The sequence below is a fragment of the Thermobia domestica genome, chromosome 6 (genome assembly GCF_964235325.1).
Source record: "Thermobia domestica chromosome 6, izTheDome1.hap1.1, whole genome shotgun sequence".
In the NCBI taxonomy this organism is placed as follows: Eukaryota; Metazoa; Arthropoda; class Insecta; order Zygentoma; family Lepismatidae; genus Thermobia; species Thermobia domestica.
The window spans coordinates 225976869-225997494 of NC_137459.1; the positions used below are offsets into that span (position 1 = coordinate 225976869).

At 34.6% G+C, this 20626-nt stretch overlaps 1 protein-coding gene across 2 annotated transcripts in view; it reads left to right on the forward strand.

Moving 5' to 3' along the window:
* Apoltp (Apolipoprotein lipid transfer particle) overlaps positions 1 to 20626 on the forward strand; it is a 6186292-nt gene that overhangs the window by 1932895 nt on the left and 4232771 nt on the right. For both annotated transcript variants that reach the window (XM_081762641.1, XM_081762640.1), the window contains exon 17: positions 8111 to 8233. In XM_081762641.1, coding sequence (XP_081618767.1) covers positions 8111 to 8233 — 123 coding nt within the window. The remainder of the gene's footprint in view (positions 1 to 8110; positions 8234 to 20626) is intronic.

Consider the following 20626-nt stretch of genomic DNA (forward strand, 5'->3'; position numbering starts at 1 on the left):
GTATGGGAATCTCTCTCTCTCAATGGCATCCATATGAACGCTCGTGGTTGGGATCAAACTTTCGATTCTTGAAGCCAAATGTAATGTGAAGTCGTAACTGTATAGGATTGTTGCTAAAGGCAGCGTCATGTTAGGCTTTGTTTGGGGAGGGGGTAAGGATTCTCCGCCCACATCAAAAGTTCACCTTTTGTATCAATGTTTTACTATAGATTTGATCAAATAATATGTGTTTATCACATTCAACGGAGGGGGAAGTTACAGCATCCTGTCCTGCTCAAATGACGTCCCGAAAACATTTGCTTGCAATTACTGGGAAACAAAGTGAAATTAATCATTGTATAACACTCATTTGGCTTAGTAGCTTTTAGAGCTGTGCGCCTGCATTACAGACTTTGTGATTCACGAAACCTACCATTGTGATTGACAATTTCCATATATTTCATAAGGATCATCTGCCTAGCTGGATGTGATATGTAGTATTTGAAGAAGGGAAATTATGCAAATATAGGCGTTTATGAACCTATGGCAACATTTTGTGAAATTATTCTTTATTCAGGATTTACAGAGGCATTTCTGAACAAACGAGTGAAAGAGGCGGTGTTATAGCTAGAAGGCTTGTAAATATGATTCATGTTTTTCTCTGTCTGAATGGAAAGAGTATATTACGTAACACAGACGGCTTTAGATAAGGAAAGAAGGGAGAGATGCATAGAACACCCGAAGCAGATATCAGATCGAGACGTGTGTTTCTGAATGCATAAACACACGGAGGAAGAGTTTGGTAGTGATTTGAACTGAAACTTAGTGTAACATTTTCTGTGCTGCGAACAGTACGACAAATACAGGATAAATCTGTAATCTCACTTTAGTAGTATATTGCTTCTGAACACCAACTCTTAGGTCAAAAGAAGGTTATGATTTTGTGTATTCATATTATTATTATTATTATTATTATTATTATTATTATTATTATTATTATTATTATTATTATTATTATTGAAATACATATATTAGCCTTGTTTTCATTTCGAATGTTCAAGAATAGTACTGAAAATTATATAAGTTATTTTAAATTTAATTCTAACTTTAAAATACTCCCATTTTCTTTTATTAATCAACTGTTATTTTCCTATTCTATATAACAATTATCCAGTTATTCCATAGAGTAAATATATTTTAATACAGATTTCATATTAACCCAAATCCTTTAATCTTATTCATTTCTTCTTTATAGTACATCCAGTTAGTCTTTTTAATCTATGTACAGGATGTACAGTGTGATATCCTCACATTTCAAACAAATGTACGGGAAGGAAAACATTTCTCCATTCCATACGTGTTAATGGTAATATGACTCGAACATTTTTACTGCGATCCAAATGAAGATACCTAAGTTCTGTACACTTGCACACGGACAGCTTTGGTGGTAAGAGAAATGTCTACCCCGTGGACAATTACGCTCCATGTATTGTGCATAATTATTATCATGACAAAGGGGTATAACTTGATAAGGGTGTGAAAAGTGCCCTTACACGGATTGCTGTGATATTTATACTAAAGAACCTCATGCACAAAGATAACTTTGGCCAGAAAATCAACTTCAAATTCCTTCGAATTTCGAAGTTATTGTTGAAAATTCGAAAATCAAAAAATGTTCATATCTTGGAAACGACTTAAGTTACGAGGGTGAAACAAAACATTAATTTATATATGTATGTATATATGTATGTGTTATTATTATTATTATTATTATTATTATTATTATTATTATTAGTAGTAGTAGTAGTAGTAGTAGTAGTAGTAGTAGTAGTGGTAATAGTAGTAGTAGTAGTAGTAGTAGTAGTAGTAGTAGTATTTCGCTTAAAGGGCCTTAACAGAAACTAGAAACAATGTATTTTGCCCTTTAAATGCCCAGGTTAAAGCGTGTTGAAAATATTCGAATTCAAATGTGTTTGTTTTGTTTAAGTGACTACGTTATATTTTCCACCATAGAAGCACCACAAACTCGCCTATAATATTTTGACCACGGTTTCATGTACTCGGTGCAGCTTGGTGTAAAAGGAGGAAAACCAAAGTCGGATATGCCTCGAAGATATGCAACCCACGCTGCGCCATAAATGATTTGACCGCCACGAATAAAGTAAGAAGTCAAAGGTGGTCAAGTTGAGCTTCTGACTCGTCAGAAATGTATGTACATGGCAATATAGGCCTAACTGCCATATTCATACCTCTTACAGATGCCTCGTGAGAGTGACAGCGCCGCTGATAATCGAACTGTCATTTAATTACTGTTACATTTTTCTTTAGATTGTACACTGTCAATTCGAACAGTGTTCATGCTGCAATTCTAGGGCTGGAAAGGAAGCAGCAAGTTTCGGATATGTGTGAATCTATGAAGACTTCCTTCCAAAAAGAAGAAAAAAAATGGTAAAAGAGTACATGTTAGCCTATTCGGAGTCGTGTTGTTCGCAAGAAAAACTCATAACAATTCAAAAAGCTATTCTGGCAACGAAACTTCAGAATTGTATTGACAATTTCATACCAATCTTCGATGGAAGCTATATTCGACACGGCAAGAGGCCCAAAAAAGATTATGAAGAAAAAATCTTACCCTGGACGAAAGGATTTGCATCTATGTAAGCCATTTATTATCTATACTACTACTGGATAGATTGTAGATATACTGGGGCCATATACTACAATCACCAATGATCCAGCAATAGTAAAATGTGTGTTCTGAAAATTCAAACGGTCAGCAATTCTCAAGGCACAAGGTGATATTTATTGTTCAGATGACGGCTTTAGGGATACAACTGAATATTTGGAAGAGAAAGGATTTTCAGTTTTAATGCTTATACTGACAGGTAAACGCAGACGATTCACTACGGCTGAGGTGAACATTTCCCTCTATGTTACAAAAAATTGCTTGGTTGTTGAGGTCTTTCATAGTATTATTGGACAAAGTATTGTTTTTTACGTCATCAATTGGAAAACGAGTTTCTTCCTCAATTTGGATTGTTATGCTTGATATCTTCTTTTTTACATAATGCTTTTGGTAATCGTCTTTATTCTGACGATGGTCTCTACGAGGGAGCTCAACAAATGGAACAACAGCAAATCTCAGAGAATACATTAGGATTAGAAGTAGAAGAGCATGGGTGGAACACGTGTACACGGTCTTTCGCCAAACTCGCATCTGGGTACATCCTAGAGTTAACATCCGTGGACATCTTGGACAGGAGTTAACGCAAAGAGATCTAAAAAAATTACAAGTATCTATCAATTATCTCGTGCAGATTCCTACTAGATTGAAATCATGAACGTGAGTTCTATTCGTGGGTAAGCAGTTAGTGTACGTACCTTCGGCGTGAGAAACCCGCTTTCGATTCCCGGCGGAGATCATATGGTTTGGATTGCACGTAAGCAGACACTCCACGTCCCATTTAGCCTGCTGTTAAAAGGAACGTTAAACTTAAAATCAACTCATGAAATGATGCACAAAGCTGACAACAATTATCTCCATTTCTTGAAAGAAAATATCCGCATTGTTAAATTCGATGTACGATCTTGACATATTAGTAGGAGGGCATATAGGTGTTATATTGATTTTGTTCCAAATGCAATAGGTTATTCGGGTCTAAATCTGTATTATAGTGAATGTGCACATGGGAAGCGAACATTTTGATGTTATTCATATCTCACTGCAAACATTTGTTACCTTTTAAGTGCTCGATACTTAAAAACCTACGACCTCCAGCAATTTTAAGCAAATTATGTGTTTATGGTTTTATCACTCAAGTAATAAACGCATATAGTGATTTAGATTGAAGGTTCCATATACCATGCCCTTCATTTTCCCTCTGCTTTCTTCTAATATAGGAACCACTTTGCCAAAATATTTTGGATATTTTTGTATTATCATCATCTTTGTGCATTATAATATTTTGTACATTATATATGGGTATACATTATATGTAGAAATAACCAACTATGTTGTTTTCCATAAATCACTAATCCTACTAAGGCAGACTGAAAATCAATGGTACTAGTGCTCTCACGCTGTTCTGGAAGAAATACGATTATGAGAGTTATATTGCCACATAGAACGATTCATGACTAGTCAGAAACTCAGACTTAACCATCTTTGACTTCTGACCGTATTCGTTGCGGTCAAAACGTTTATGGCGCAAGGTGAGTTGCATATCTTCCAGGCATATCAGACTTTGGTTTTCTTCCTTTTAAACCAAGCTGCACCGCTGGTATTAAATCACCGACAAAATATATATTTCTTTGGCGATGCTTCTATGGTGGAAAGTTGAAAGAGGTCGTTCAAACATAAAAAAAAATATACGAATTCGAATATTTTCGCCAGAAATTTGAAAGGGCGAAATACGTTGTATATTGTTTTCGGTAAGGATCTTCAAGCAAAGTTTATCAAATCTGGTTCATCCTCGTAACTTATGTCGTGTTCGAGATATGAACAATTTTTGATTTTCGAATTTTCAACAATAACCTCGAAGTTCGAAGGAATCTGATTTTCTGACCAAATTTATCTTAAATATGAGGTATATTTGGCATATGCATAACAGAAATCTGTTTAAGGGCACTTTTTACTCCCTTAACCAGCTGTATCTCTTATTACCATCTCATTCAATAACCTAAGTTGAATATTTTTTCAACCGTTGCAGATTGCACTTTATTTCTGAAGTACCGAAGCAAGAAAAAAATGTACAGAACAATGTGGGAGGATCGTGGAGTTCAGTGATCAAAGAACGTGAATTAAAAAAAATAAATATTCGACATCAGAGCTCCAAAATAGTGGGGTATAACTCTACTGAAATATTATTGTCAGCTACACATGTGCTGTATGTGATTTCCACAAAGTATTCAAGTATGAATTGGCGGTAACAGGCTTCTTTTGATTTGTGGTTCAGAATTTCATTGATAGTAATACTATACCTAATGTTACTTTTTGAATGCCTCACATGCGTTCTCCGAATACTTGGAATGCCTTGAAGGTTAATAAACCACAAATTAATTCATTATGTTGATTTACTTTCCACGGTGGTCTCACTTGGAAGCATTGTGTACAATTACAGTCTAGCCTATTACAATCCACAACGCAAAATTAGCATAACGATTGTGAGTGATTCGCATTTTGGTTAGTCACTAGACTTGATTTTCTGCACAACTTGTACACCCTGTCTCATTAAGCTTGGCCGCACTCTTTGTTGCTATTTTGAGGCAAAAAATCTAAGTCTAACCTCGGGTATCTTCGGAAAAAAAGCAAACCAGGTTCGAACCTCCAAGGCAACCTTTACAATCGAGAAAAAATTGCAGATGTGTTTCTCTTGGCAAATTGATATGATTAAGAAGTCCATCTTGAAGTAAATATAAACTACCTTCCAGTTATTAGAAATGCTTTTTCGTCTCCGAAAACTATAAATTCGACAAATGTTTCAGGAATTTTTACATTTTATTTTTCAGGTTTCCCAGCTTCTCATCCTCTGAAGATGGGGATGTATTTGGACGTAAACGTCATTGGGTGAAACACTATTCATCTCAAGGCTCCACAAAACTATGGTTAACACATTATGATCACTCGTTTTACGTTATTTTTACATGTCGCTCTTCCCAAGTTCCATTCCTTGCTGCATCTTACGACCACAATATTTTTCTTAGATTGAATGTAATATGTCTACGACGTTTGCTGAAAGTTGCTCCAGACATTCCGGAGTTACGCTGGAATATACATTTATACATGTACATTAAAATATCTACAGCTATGCTGCTCCTGTTAATTCTAAATCAAGCTGACATGGCTAAATGACACCAGAAGTGTTGCTATTTATCTCGGTGATCCCGAAACTATGTGCTGTACACTAATATCAGTCATTTTGAATCATTGTATATGTTACTCCCTTCGACTCTTCATAGTTGATGTGCTAGGGTATGTTACTCCTACTAAAAGATGAACTTAAAAGTACTCAAAACTACTTCCAATGAACTTGGGAATCCGAAATGTATGGATTCGACACTAATATTGGTCTTATTCAATACATTTATATGTCACAATTTCAAACACTTCTTCGGGGTGCTAATAGAGGCTTAACTTACATGGCAGCCAGAGAGCCTCTTTTTATCTAAGCGACCCCATAATTGTGGATGCGACACGAATATCGATCTTCTTTTATCATTTTTATGCCAGCATCTCCCATTTCTCCTAGGACGGCTAAATGGTTATTGTCACCCTTGAGGGTATATATGGTCTTAAATGGCATTACAACTGTTAACAATTAATTTCCCGACGCTGAAAACTTACGATTCGACACTAATATCGGTCAGCTCCGATATTTTTACGTACCTGCGTACCCACCCCGGGTGCTAATTTGACTTAAGCGGAATTGAAAGTGGAGCTATTTACCTAAGCCACTCCAAAACTATGTATCCAATACTAATATCGACCGTTTTGCCCTAGGCATTTCAGAATTATTTTGGAACACACACAAATACATATTTGCATATACTTGATTATATGCTAGCTGTTATGCCCGTTCTTCGCACGGGTCATAGAAAATATCTATGTAAACAAACTGAACAATGAAATAACAATTAATCATTTCTAAAAAGAGATATATTTTGTGACAATGCATAGGTATATCAGACAGCGTAGATGTGTGTTTCCATTGAGGTGACTTTAAAAGTAAACATGTATTTTACTTAATACAACCATTAACTAACCAGTTTTTAACCACAATAAAACGATCTATTACTAAACAGAAAAATAAAACAACATGAATGTAGGCAAAACTATGGCTTTCAGACAAATATCGGTCATTTTCAATGACTTTTGTCCGTCTCGGTACCCCTCTCCGCAGTTCCCTTCCCGACCAGCAAACAGTGGTGGCTGAATTTGAAAGTTATCGCTAATGGAAGTGTCAGCATTGATCCCAGCAACCGCGAAAACTAATATCGGCTATTGTGGATTATTTTCACGTCTCGTATACCCCCGCTGACCTCCGGCCCGCATGCAATGGTAGCTGAATTTGAAAGTTGTCGCTAATGGAAGTTTCACCATTGGTCTCAGAGACCGCGAAAACTATTGATTTGACACTAATATCGGTCATTTTGGATTATGTTTTACATGTCTCGGTATCCCCCATCCCCGGTGATCCCCAGACCGCAGCCGAAGGGGTGAATTTGGAAGTTAATGCGATCGGAGTTTCACCATTGATCTCAGCGACAGCTGACTTTGACTTTTGTTTTAGTACTCAAGCGAGAATTATGTTATATATCTTAACCTTCTGTATTCGTTTACATATATAAATATTTCTTTACGTACGGAGAGGAAATGTTCTCTTGCGCATGGAGAGCTAAATGGCAAATAAGCATGTGCTGACATTCATACAAGGTTTAGAAATATTGTATCATTAAGTATTTCAATCAATGTTGCTTTTTTCTACATTTGGTATCAAGTCTTATTATATTTGAAAGAAGAAAAACACATCTGCAATTTTTTTCCCGATTGCAAATGTTGGCTTGGAGGTTTGAACCTGGTTTACATTTTCCGAAGATACCCAAAGTTGGACTTAAAAAATTTTGCCCCAAAACAGCAATAAAGAGTGCAGCCAACCTTTACGAGAGAGGCTCTAGCTTGTAAGGCTTTAAGCGCAATCCGAAGTGTAAAATGTTGTGGACCTTTAACAATTCCATTTCCATTTCTCTAATTGCATGTCAAGTTAACTTTTCTGGAATTCGTTTGTAATGTTTCGTACATTTTTAAGAACCTCCTCTTGACTACATTGAATTCCACCACTCTGTCCTATCAAAACCTTCCGTTTGCCAAAACCTAATAGCATCACTGCTTTATAACAACTCCAACCTAATGGTCTGAAAGGAAAAAGACATATACTTTTAGAAACATGAAGTCTCATGATTTACACACATTCCTCACAATTATTTCCATGTTTATGTATACTTTTACATATTGACATATCTAGTATAAAAGTGCGCTGTTTTGGCAAGAAGTATGAAATTATCTTTTTTAAGGATGTACGTTCCATTAATTATATTTTACATTTAAATTTCACTTCTTTGTTTTTCTTTTTAGGCATCGCTATATCTAAAAATGTTTGGTAACGAGCTGAAGTATGGCAGTTTTGTTGGAAATGAGATTAAAGAAGCTTTGGCTAGTGTTGATCCAATAAGAAAATTGAAGAATTTATTTGGACAGGTAATTATGACATGGTTCATTGTACGAGAAAAGAAACATAAATGCGATCCGTATTAATATTTATTACTAGAATTATTCTTGAAGGAGATGAAGAAATAAGAATAAATTCCTATACGGAAATGAGGTTAATGTGGTCTTACATAATGAAAATGATATACTTTGAAATATGGTTTTAACGTATTTATGTAATTGGCAAAATATGCACTTACATCTGCATTTACATGCTAATTTTTATATTTATAACTATTTAACTCCAAATTTCAAACTTTTGAACAACATATCACTTAATGTTGGTAACACTTCATTCCAAGCGGTGGACAAACACCATGTTTGTGGGTTTCCTCGGGGTTCTCGCGTTTCCACCCACTTTCTTCATTCCAACATTTCATTCATTTCTCATCACCACGTCTCCTTTAGCCTAGCCGACATAAGTGTGGAACGTAAAACTCACAGATTTACTCCATTCCAAACATGCATAGGAAATCATATGAAGTTGTCCATGCTTCTGTTTAACTGTCGTGATAGAGTTTATATATAACTTGTATCAATTTAATATTAACTCCGTTCTAGAACACACACGCAGTACATTAACGTCTAAGAATATACGAGGGTAATCCCAAAAGTAAGATTTCTTATTGTTTTTTTCTTTAATAAAATGTCTATTGATTTACATTGTCTTATGTATTTGTTTGTTTTAATACATAATCGCCATTTCAATCGATCCTTTTTTATAGGTACTGAGACAATTATTGCATCTCCATGACATATCAGCTCGCCGCCCATGTATTTGAGGAAGCGTTTACCACATTTTTCACCTAGTTTTGTTTGCTGTTAGTCGGTGGAATACTCATCCTTCGCGACTGTCTAATCAGAAATTGATGGTACCACATTCCTTTCTCCGTCATGACTTTCAGTACGACCAGCTTCAAACTCTTTTCCTCACTTGTGGTTGATTTTGATATCCATGCACGACTCCCCACATGTTTCTCTCAACTGGCAGTGAATTTCAATCCGGCGAACTTTTTTTCTGTTAAAAACCGAATAACTGTCCGAGCTCTCTACTTCGCACTTCACGACCAAGTCAAGACTTTTTATCCGAGCGAGGCGCGCGCAATTTTGTTTCGGAGTGAGGGGAAACAACAAAGATAACAGTGTTATTAGCAACCGTACAAACAATTTCCCTGCGTCACCACCCCTTTGAGTATCTCATTTTTCGTATTACCCTCGTTTGTCCGAAGGACATATAAATAGTAATTTAAAAGTTCGTTGTTTAATTATGTAAGTTCACGTGTCCCTTTAGCATATAAATTAATTTATCAAGTCAAAGTATCAATACGTTTTTTGCACAATACTTCATTGTGGTAATAACCATCTGTAAGAGTGGATAAGATAAAAATAACTTTGATTAACAGCACATAAGAGGAGAGAGTACAATGGAAAGTGGCCTAGGCCTGCTGTTTAAGGCCATAGCTTTGATTTAAAGAATGATTTTATTAATTTTATGGGCCCATCCATAATCGCCGTTTGGTTAATTAAGGTAACACCAAATAATGCCACTAATTTAACGTGTTACTATTGTACTCAGTTTTTTTTATGGAACCGTAAAATTTACAAGTGCAAGTCGGGATCTCTTCGCTCTATCCAATGCGGAACAGAAGTATTACGGTTCACAACGACTACAACACTGCGCTTGTGCCAGACGTGTCGGAAATGACGCGAATATGTTGTTAACTACAGGGAAAGTGTGTTATTGTCTTAAGTAAGTAAATTTTCTCATGAAAATTGAACAACATTGTTGTAAATATCTTTTCTGTCTCGATATTTTACAAAATTAAAGCTCGTGACTGAGATTTTAGCCCTACCATTACTGCAAACAACGTAAACTAATTGTATGTCATGTAGAGCACTACGATTCGCTAGAGTCAAATAGCATTGTATAACTCAAATAGCGTCGTGTAACTGGCATCATATAATGTCCACAAAGCACATTTAACCCTTAACGAGTTTTCGTAACCATTTGGGTTACACATTTTTTTATTTTGCCTATTGGGTTGAAGAGTGTTATATTTCGGTATTGTTCGTTGTAGTTATTTGTGTACATACTTTCTGCGATGGGAGAGCAGCTATTGCCCCCTTGTGACAACTCTGGTGAATTTTATGCGGGAAGTAGTGTGTGGATATGTTGTTGTTTTGCAAGCAGTGATGGAAGCAGACAGAAAATATTAAATACTGAAGGTAAGCAGTTTATGTTTTTATTTTTCTCGATATGTTCTTGTTTGTAAGTCATTGCCCAATAATGTGCAGGTATGAAAACGGCATAATGTCAAAAATTGATTACTATTTACGATAAAAATATACTACGTAACCATTCGGTTACATTGTTCATTACAGATCAAACGGATACTTTGTACAGGAAAAAATACAAAATATTGGACTAGCTTATATTGGTGTATCTTTTGATATTTTTATAGAAAATCTAACGTGAAAAATAAACATAGTACTCTGTATATTAGTCAAATTTTAAATTTCATACAGAGGCTCAGTATGGAATATATAGATCTCTCTCTCTCTCTCTCTCTCTCTCTCTCTATATATATATATATATATATATATATATATATATATATATATATATATATATATATATATATATATGTGTGTGTGTGTGTGTGTGTGTGTAAATGTATATGTGTGTATAAATAAGTTTTACTGTGAAATCTCATGTCAGATGCAAAGGAGAAATATTGTGATAGACTATTTACATTTTTGCAGGTGACTGTGTTTCGTCAAAAATGGGTGAAGAACATATCACCGTTGATATATCCTATGGAAGGAAACTAAGCATAAGGCCAACAGTAGTGATCTCTTTCTCTTCTAATCTATCGGATTTCGGAACCTCGGATTCAGAACCTGATCCTCCTATCAGTGGTTCAGATCCAGATTATATACCTGAGATATTGTGCAGAGTGAGGCATCAGTCAGTTAAGACTCCTGTAGCACAGGAACATCTTGGCATTCACATTTGGTTCATGGTATATGCTTTTCGGGTGGGTAATAGACCATATTTTTTGACACGGTTGCCCTGGCGGCCATCTTGGAAGCCGTAATCTTGGATCCAACAGTAGTGGATTTTTAAATGGAAGGGGATATGTGGGGTATCATTTGACACGACCTCAATTTCAGGGAAACAGTGATACAGATTATTTCACCTACCGTTATTGGTTCAGAAGTTATTTTGCCACAAAGTGTGAAAATTTGGAATTACAGCATTATTTGCTCTATGTGCTATCCTTGAGTAAGGCAAGATGCAAAGCGCCTCTGCCAATCCGCATGGATTCGCAACAGCATGTCAAAGGTTTCACAACATTGCAAAATTCTCTGCATCAGATGGTGAATATCATGGATATGGGTTCTTGATAAATAAGGTTCCTCAGATGATAGCAGAGGAAGAGCTCTAGTGGCGTAAAATCTGGCCCACTCTATCCGTCTCCGTCGCCCATTCCAATGTCCCGGAAATGGTCTATCGAGCCATTGGCGTGAACATTAGGCATAGTGAGTTGGAGCTCAGTCTTGCTGAAATATTATGGGAAATCACCATCCTCATTCAAGAGAGAGGAGTCTGAGTTTTTAGTCGTGTACATTGATAACTTTTTACAAGTGTGAATTAATGCAATATTTGAAGGATGTAATGAAAATCTCAACTCTACCCACTATGAGACAAAATCGTTTATCAGGCAGAATATAATATTTTTTTCTTATCTTCTGAGGCAAACACATGAGAAGTGTAGACAAGTCAAACATGTTCATAGAACTCTGCCGTACACCAATGAAATCAAAATGATGGTGTTTTAGAATTTTTGGGTACATGCTAGATTTAGTTGTTGTAAACAGCTGGTTACCTTACAAAAGAGAGTGTAACGTACTTGGGAAATCATCCAGAAATCATCTTAAAGTATTTCAGGCTGATATTGCATCTGCACTAGTATCATGCAGAAAGCCTAAACGAGGGAGACTATCTTTAGAAAGCTTGGGCGAACCTAAAGTGAAAATATGTCGACCTGTTGCTACGTGACCATATGATGATACAAGGAAAGATTTTGTTGCTCACTGGCCAACCTACACATCTAAGGGAAGATGTCGTTTTTGTAAGTCGGGAGTAACAATCTCACTAAAGAATTCCTTTATGCAGTTCCATCTGTAAGTATATGTATCACGATAAGGAATGTTTTGTCACTTGGTAATTGATATCCTTTCTAGACCCCTAAGTCACTGTTACACTACGTTGATATATTCAAATTTAAAAAAATATAAAAAATGATATAAAAAATGAAGAATATTCTATAAAACTACGCATATATTTTAATATTATATTTATTCAATTTGTATTTTCAGCGAAATGTAAATATTATTTTTTCTATGTGGACTCATAGATAGTACCTTACATTTTCTTATAAATTAATATTCGAGATTGAGATATTAAATCCTATAAAGTAAACAACTCTTACCCATTTCATTTACTTCTCCTTTCTTATGAGACTACTTTTCTTTATTACTATATGGCTACAAGTACTCAAAAATCACTTTGCGGAAAACTGTGCAATGTAACCATTTGGACACAACTCAGTTCTCGAAAACTATTGGCGGGAAAATTTAGAAAACTACTTTCAAATGATATACAATCCAAATAGACGACATAATGCAAATATCATAATTTTTTGATAATTTTTAAAGGTAGTGAACTGTTAAGGGTTAAGAATGCTACCTGAATCATAGCAGTCGTGAAACCAAGATTTCCGTCCAGTTTACATAATGCCATTGTTATGATTTCTGAGATCGCAGTAATATCCCCCAAAAGCTCCACAAAACAAATATTAATCCTGCTTCGTTGCTGTTGAGGATTGGCGCTTCTCCGTGCTCGTATACACGGTGTATTTGGAATACATGCTATGTTTTATCAATGCTTAGTTAAAGAAGGACAACCGGCATATATCATCTTATTTTTTTAGGGCTAGGAGTAGCTCGTGGGTAGAGTAAGTACTGGGTGATGCTCAGAGAGATGGGTTACGTGTCTACGCATTGCTGCGAGATGCTTTTGCTTTGAAACCCCAATTGGAACAAAAGCAACAATGAAGTCATTGCGTAGATACCATCCTTTGGAAGATCATAATCAAATTATTTCTGTCCACATTTCACTTTTATAAATCTATTGGAGAAATTAAATTAAAACCCAATGCTTTAATGCATGCAAGTATACCCTCTGTTCCGCCTAATTTTCTTGTGCGGCGTTGCAAACTGATTTGCTACATTCCTGTTACGGGATGTTTTCGTTGCTGTTGTACTTTAATTGCAGTACAGTTTCAGTTGTGTTGCAAATGAGCTGTGTGTTGTCACGTACAGTAAGTTCAAAGAATCAAATATATTTTATATTAAAACATAAATCATTTACTGTTGTTTTGTTGAATCTCATGACTCTTCCATTGCTAATATTTCCGTCTTTTTGAACACGATATGCAAGTGCCTCACCATAAATCCATAAAGACTGTTTTTACCATTACGAAACGATTTGGTTATGTCATTCTCCTCCTTAAACATTTTTCGATATATATATATATATATATATATATATATATATATATATATATATATATATATATATATATATATAACAATTTTTCATTATCTCTTAATAATTTTTAATAATTTGAATTTTGTTATGTCATTTTTAGCATTACATCCAAACAGAATCCTTAACTAGTGAAATACCATGTTGAATCTAACTTATTTGTTTTAAGAGCGATATCTTAAAAATTTCAATTATATCTTTTAATTGAATATCATATATTTCGGCATAAAACTATGTTTTTTTAAATCTTATTTCTTAAGGGTTGAATACTTTCCATATAATTATTACAACGATAACATCATGTATTCTTCGGCAGAAAGTGCTTTAACCTTTCCCCTTTCCCAAGAAAAGAAGGAAGAGAGAAATAGTTAATAATGTATTAGTTACTTATTTACACATAATTACAAAGGAAAGCTGATAAAAGCTGAAAAGCCGGAGATCGAAAATAGTTTAAAACAATGAGGTTGGATTAATTTAGATAATACGAACCAGGTTAATAAAACGAATAATAGCAATTGTTCTCGTTTTATAAGGTGCGGTCTACCGGGACTTCGATAATCTGAAGTTTAGTATAGGTTACCAATATAAATTTGTGTGATTTCTTTAAATACATTCCGTCACCACGAATTATGTATTATAAGGAAATAAGAATAAAATATACGTTAAAATGGATGCTAATCGTCTATCAATGCCAACAGGTGCTGAACGTGTAGGAAATCTATCCACTCCTATTACCGGAGCTGAAAGAGTGGCAACTCAATTCGAGATGATGTTGCAAACTATAACCAGACAAATGTAAATACAATTTATGCAGATGGATAAAAAATTGCCTAGTATAATATAGACTTGAGACTAGAGAATAGGATTCAATAATTGGAACAGTCCAGAGCCAGGACAGAAGATAAAATTGAAGGACATTTTCGAAAGATGGAACGTTCACTAGAAAACATACAGAAAGTCTTTAATGAAGATGTCTTGTCTTTAAAGGATAAGTTGGAAGAGCCTGAATTACAAGTGCATACAGATCATAACCAAATTGCTATATTGTAGAAACAGATACAGACAATCGAAAGGAAGATGACTCATAATCACGTTGGCAATAATGATTATAGCGACCCAGAATACCTGTAGAGGAAGGGCTTAGAACACCAAATGTTCTAAATGAAGAATAAGATAATACTAGAAACAGGACAAGAAATCGTATGAAGGAGGCGCGTGTACCAGTATTTGCATCAGATGGTGTAGTTTTGCCCCATACAGACACCGATCAGCATATACAGGAGGAGAGAACGAAAAGGATATTATCTATCAAATTTAGTGATATCCAGTCGTTTACCAAATATAGTGTTCGTGTTGATGATATGCCAGCAAGCATGTTTCTAGAAAAATTTGAGGAGGAATGCGAATTAGTCGGCGTAGGTAAGGCTAGTTATTTGAAAATGCTTCCCCATGTACTAGTACCAACTGGTTCTGTTTGGTACAAGGCTATTAAAGGATTGTTACGTAGTCACGAGGATTTTAAAGATGCTCTTCTAGTAAATTTTGAAAATGACTTTGTTTTAGCCAATAGAGGTTCTCAAGTTCGTAGTCGCAAATATGATGCTCCGATTGACAAAACTGTTGTAAATTTTGTAGTGTCAGCTTTTAGTGATCTTAAAGCACTCAATGAATATCAACCGGACTTGCGAATTTTTGCTTCAATTCTATTTTGTTGCCCTACGAATTCCTATGCCTTGGAAATCATTTGGAATCAACTAATGGACGTCAGATGCCTGTCCATTATGGTTCATATGAACTTTATTTGTTAACAATATCAACGTCATTGAATGTTAATATTGCGCAAGCTACGGGTTCTAGCTATGCTTATAAACTTGGTAAGAAACCATAATGTGTCATTACATATTTTGGTAACGGTACAGCAAGTGAAGGTGATTGACACGCAGGTTTTAATTTCGCAGCAACTCTAGATTGTCCGATTATTTTCTTTTGTCGAAACAGTGGATATGTAATATCGACTCCAACGCATTATCAGTATCGTGGACACAGAACTGCAGTAAGAAGAATATACAACATTCGACGAGACGGGAATGATGTATTTGCTCTTGCAATGTTACCAAAGTTGCTCCGGAAATTTGTGACAAGGAGTCAGGATTTTTCTTAATAAAAACTATGACATATAGAATTGGAAATCTTAGTACGTCAGATGACAATTGTATGTATCGTGGAAAACAGGAGATGAAGCTGTGCTTGGTAGAAGAAAATCCCATTAACCACTTAAAGGCTCATATAATATTAACAGGTTGGTGGAACGAAAGCTTAGATGAAGAATGGAACAAGGAATCAAAAAAAAAAACAAGTAATTACTTCATTCCGAAAGTAAGTGAAAGTTCCGAAAGTCCATTGTAAGGAAATGTTTCACATGCATGATTATGCCTAATAACGTCTTGGAACAACTTAAGTACATGGAACAGATTGTAACAGAATATAAGGATCATTATCCATTGTATGGGAAGTTACATTCATTATAATTATTTGAATGCATCTAACCATATGAACTTAAAGTTAATTTAAGTATAGGCCAGCTTTTAGAGCATTGTGTTATTCTTAGTATCTTTAAATATAATGTTTTCGTTCTAGTATTTTGTGTAATTTTAACAATTCAGATTGACTGTCAGGGTGAAGCATATGGGAAAGGACAGTGTAATATTCCGTGAATATCATGTTCAACGTCATTTTAATTACAATTCCTTTTAATTTGTTTGAGTTTTCCTAATTGGTTATCATCTTCTGTTAGTAGTTTTAACCAATCTCTTAAGGTTCCTTTGATTTACAAGTATGTATATCATAGATTAGGTTTCGAACAATGTGTGTAATTTTATTTTCTGTGTCCTTATAACCGATTTACTTCTAAACAATCACTATCTTTGCTTATGTAATGATTTACACTTACGTCTATTACAACATATAAATGTACGACTAATTTGGTGATAACATATGAAAAATCTTAAATTTACATATACATATATTGGCTTGCACTACTATTTTATGAAGAATCATTTTTTTCTTTTTAATAATAATTAATTTGAAATGGAAGTAAATGGATATAAAATGAATTATATATATATATATATATATATATATATATATATATATATATATATATATATATATATATATAATTATAAACAAGATAATTGCTTTTCCTATATATTTTAGAGAATCTTCGGTAATCAATATTTTACATTATATATATATATATATATATATATATATATATATATATATATATATATATATATATATATATATATATATGTATAATGTAAAATATTGATTACGGAAGATTCTCTAAAATATATAGGAAAAGCAATTATCTTGTTTATAAAGACATTTAAAAGATAAAGTGTCAAATTCATTACTATACGAGGTGTAATCTCTTTGTTGTAATGAGAAAAGCTGTATGTTTTGTATATTATTATTCAATTTTACGGTCCAGGATTCTTATACAAATTGTACCCACAACACAATTCATGTAATTCCCATTGTTCGGGAACCATATATCATGCATCCTTGGGCAGAAAATGCTTTATTCTATGCACTTTCCCAAGAAAAGAAGACAAAAGCAAATAGTTAATAATGTTAATAATAGTTAATACGTACCTGTTTATACATAATTGCAGATGAAAGCTGATATGCAGATGGAAAATAAACGTTTCCTCTTTTTCTAATGAAGTTTGATTAATTTAGATAATATGAACCAGGTTAATAAAACGAATATTCGCAATTGTTCTCATTTTATTATATAGTGATGTTTGTATCGGTCTTCTATTTGTTTCTCCTGTTAATTTATTCTTAAACTTGCATCAATATAATGGAGAAATTCAATCTACAAAGACTGTCGCAGAGAAGGTGAGAATAATCCTGTATAGGAAAACAGCGATCTGCATTGGCTAGCATATTTACTAGGGCGAAAACTTGGTTCCTTATCTTTTAATTGAGACAACTATGAGCACAATAGGTCAAATAATTGTGAATGCGTAGCAATGATAACCAAGTATGAACATGTACTGCAAACCACGAAAGTATCCCCCCCACCTAAATACTCTGATTCCATTACTTGAGATCCAGGTAATTTGCAGTTGTGAAAACTCCTGGACAGATGCAACCCAATTTTCTCGGCACTGACAGCGGTTGGTAGCAATGAGTCGGGTCTTTAGGCAAGTAAACTTGTGAGTAGATGAGGCACGAAACATTTCTCCATTCTGAGATGAATCACTCTGGTTCAGTGCGTGGTGTCCAATGAACACCATATATTAATCTCAATATTGTTGTGTGTATGTAATGTATTATTTTAGCATATACGGTATATTCAAATAAATAAAAAACACTGATAGCACATGAATTAGAACATGCTTGAATGTAGACGTATATATCAAATCTAGTACAACTACTGAAAGTAAGTTTGTGAATTACTGTCTCCATTGACAGACGTTCTCCAATTCTCCTTATTCCAACATCTTTTTTTTTTTTTTCTAGAGAAGAGAAGATCTTGCTTGCCACACTGATAATGCAGGCGTACTAGCATTCGAGATAGAAATAATTGGTATAAAGCTGACTTCGGTCTTATTTGATCCAGAATCCATCCAAGATTGAAACATTAAAAACCCACTCCTATCCAAGTTGGGGTAGTGTATACAGGGTTTCCAAAGTTGCTAAAATAAGCATCTAAAGTGCATAAAATAATATTGTATAGAATAACTTAATGTACTAAGAAATAGACTTACGTGAGGACTTCAATCCCTCCAATGTGGAAGACTGTATAGTTTTACAAAAGTACATGCTGCTTTAATGTTGCATCCATATACATATACATGGTGACGCAATAAAGTGACGTTCTTTGAATGAAAAATATCAACGAGCAGTCTAAGTTCTATTGAAACACGCAACGTGAAAACCATTTAACTTTACTATCCTTAAGTGAAAATTAACGATATTGTCAGTCAACAGTCATTAATACCTCGAAAGCTACTACTTTCGCATTAGCATATCTAATTGAGCGAAGATAATAGGGTGCTTTCAAAGAGGATTTTGCAAGTCCAACCTTCACAGAAATTACAAATGTATTTCTACCTTTTGAGGCTGTGTTGTGAATTAACATTTGTCATTTGAAATGGCTACCTGCCGAAAATATTCAGACGTTAGTCTACAGCTGGACATATGTATCATATGTTGTAGTCTGGATACCAATAAATGTGATGGGATTCCGAAGGCGGGATCCGAAGGACTTAAGACAATTTTAACATATAGCAAGCGTCGGAATGATCATAGTATCCGGGATAGAATCATTGCTATTCAGGAACTTAATGCCGTTCCGAAAGTGCAGAAAGACTGTTGGCGTGACTACACCAAGAGTAGCAGAATTTAAGAATGTGATAAAAAGCTACAAACACCGTCCCTTAAAAGGAAATACCTCCGATCTGTCAGTTCAATTGGAAGACCAGTTGTTTATTTTGTTCTTAAAAAAGCTGACTTTCATCACCGAGAAAGTCAAAAACTTTACATAGCTAAAACTACAAATTTGCGGAAGTATTATTTCCCACTGCAGCAGGCGAAATAACACGTGGGAGAATGGAAGTTGGAGAGAGGCTTCATACTTGTTCTGATCTTGTTGCTGCTGAAGCTATTTATCACCAAAATTGCCATGTTTTATCGCCTGAACAAACAACGTCCAGTGCAAACATTTACAGAAAGTAGTAAAACGAGCAATCCTATGCAGTATACACCAGGGAAATAACACGTGGGAGAATGGAAGTTGGAGAGAGGCTTCATACTTGTTCTGATCTTGTTGCTGATGAAGCTATTTATCACCAAAATTGCCATGATTTATCGCCTGAACAAACAACGTCCAGTGCAAACATTTACAGAAAGTACTAAAACGAGCAATCCTATGCAGCATACACCAGGACGAAAAATGTACAACGTGTAAGAAGAAGCATATGTTTTTTAGTGTATGATAGTAGCAGAGCTAAGGTGACCAGATAGCATCAGGTAATAGCATCATTGATAATAATTATATTGTTTATGTAGGATAAATAAAGAAATTACTTGAAAATGCACACAGCATTTGGCTCGATTTTCTTCGTTTTTACTCGACTCGAATAGAAACTCGAGTCAAATTCAAATCATGTTGGAGGAAATTTTTGGAGTTGAGTTCTCGGGACGAGCTCAAAGATGTCTTTTTTGAGTCGAGTCGAGTTTGAGTGAAAACTCGCTCGAAGTCGCTCGTGCCCATTTCTACAATTCTTCTTTGCCTCCTAGTTTCCAAAGAAGAAAAGACGATAGAAACTATTTGAATTATATTAACATTCTTTGAATTATATCAACACGTCTAGAAACAGTGTGTGCTATGATTATCTAACACAACTGCTAGTTTGTTGTCTTTGTCTGCGGAATTGATAGCAAAGTGTGAGAGCAGAGAACCGCAATTACAGTCACCCGGGTTCGAATCCCGTTGTGGTATTTATTATTTTTCTTGATTGGAATGTATTGTTTACGTAATTGATATTGTAATTCTGTTATTCCTTTATTATTATTATTATTATTATTATTATTATTATTATTATTATTATTATTATTATTATTATTATTATTATTATTATTATTATTATTATTATTATTGCAAAGTCGAGACTTGGCTATATATTTTATATTTTGTGAATATTCTGATTGGATTTCACGTGTTTTTGTTGAATAAACAACACACTACATTG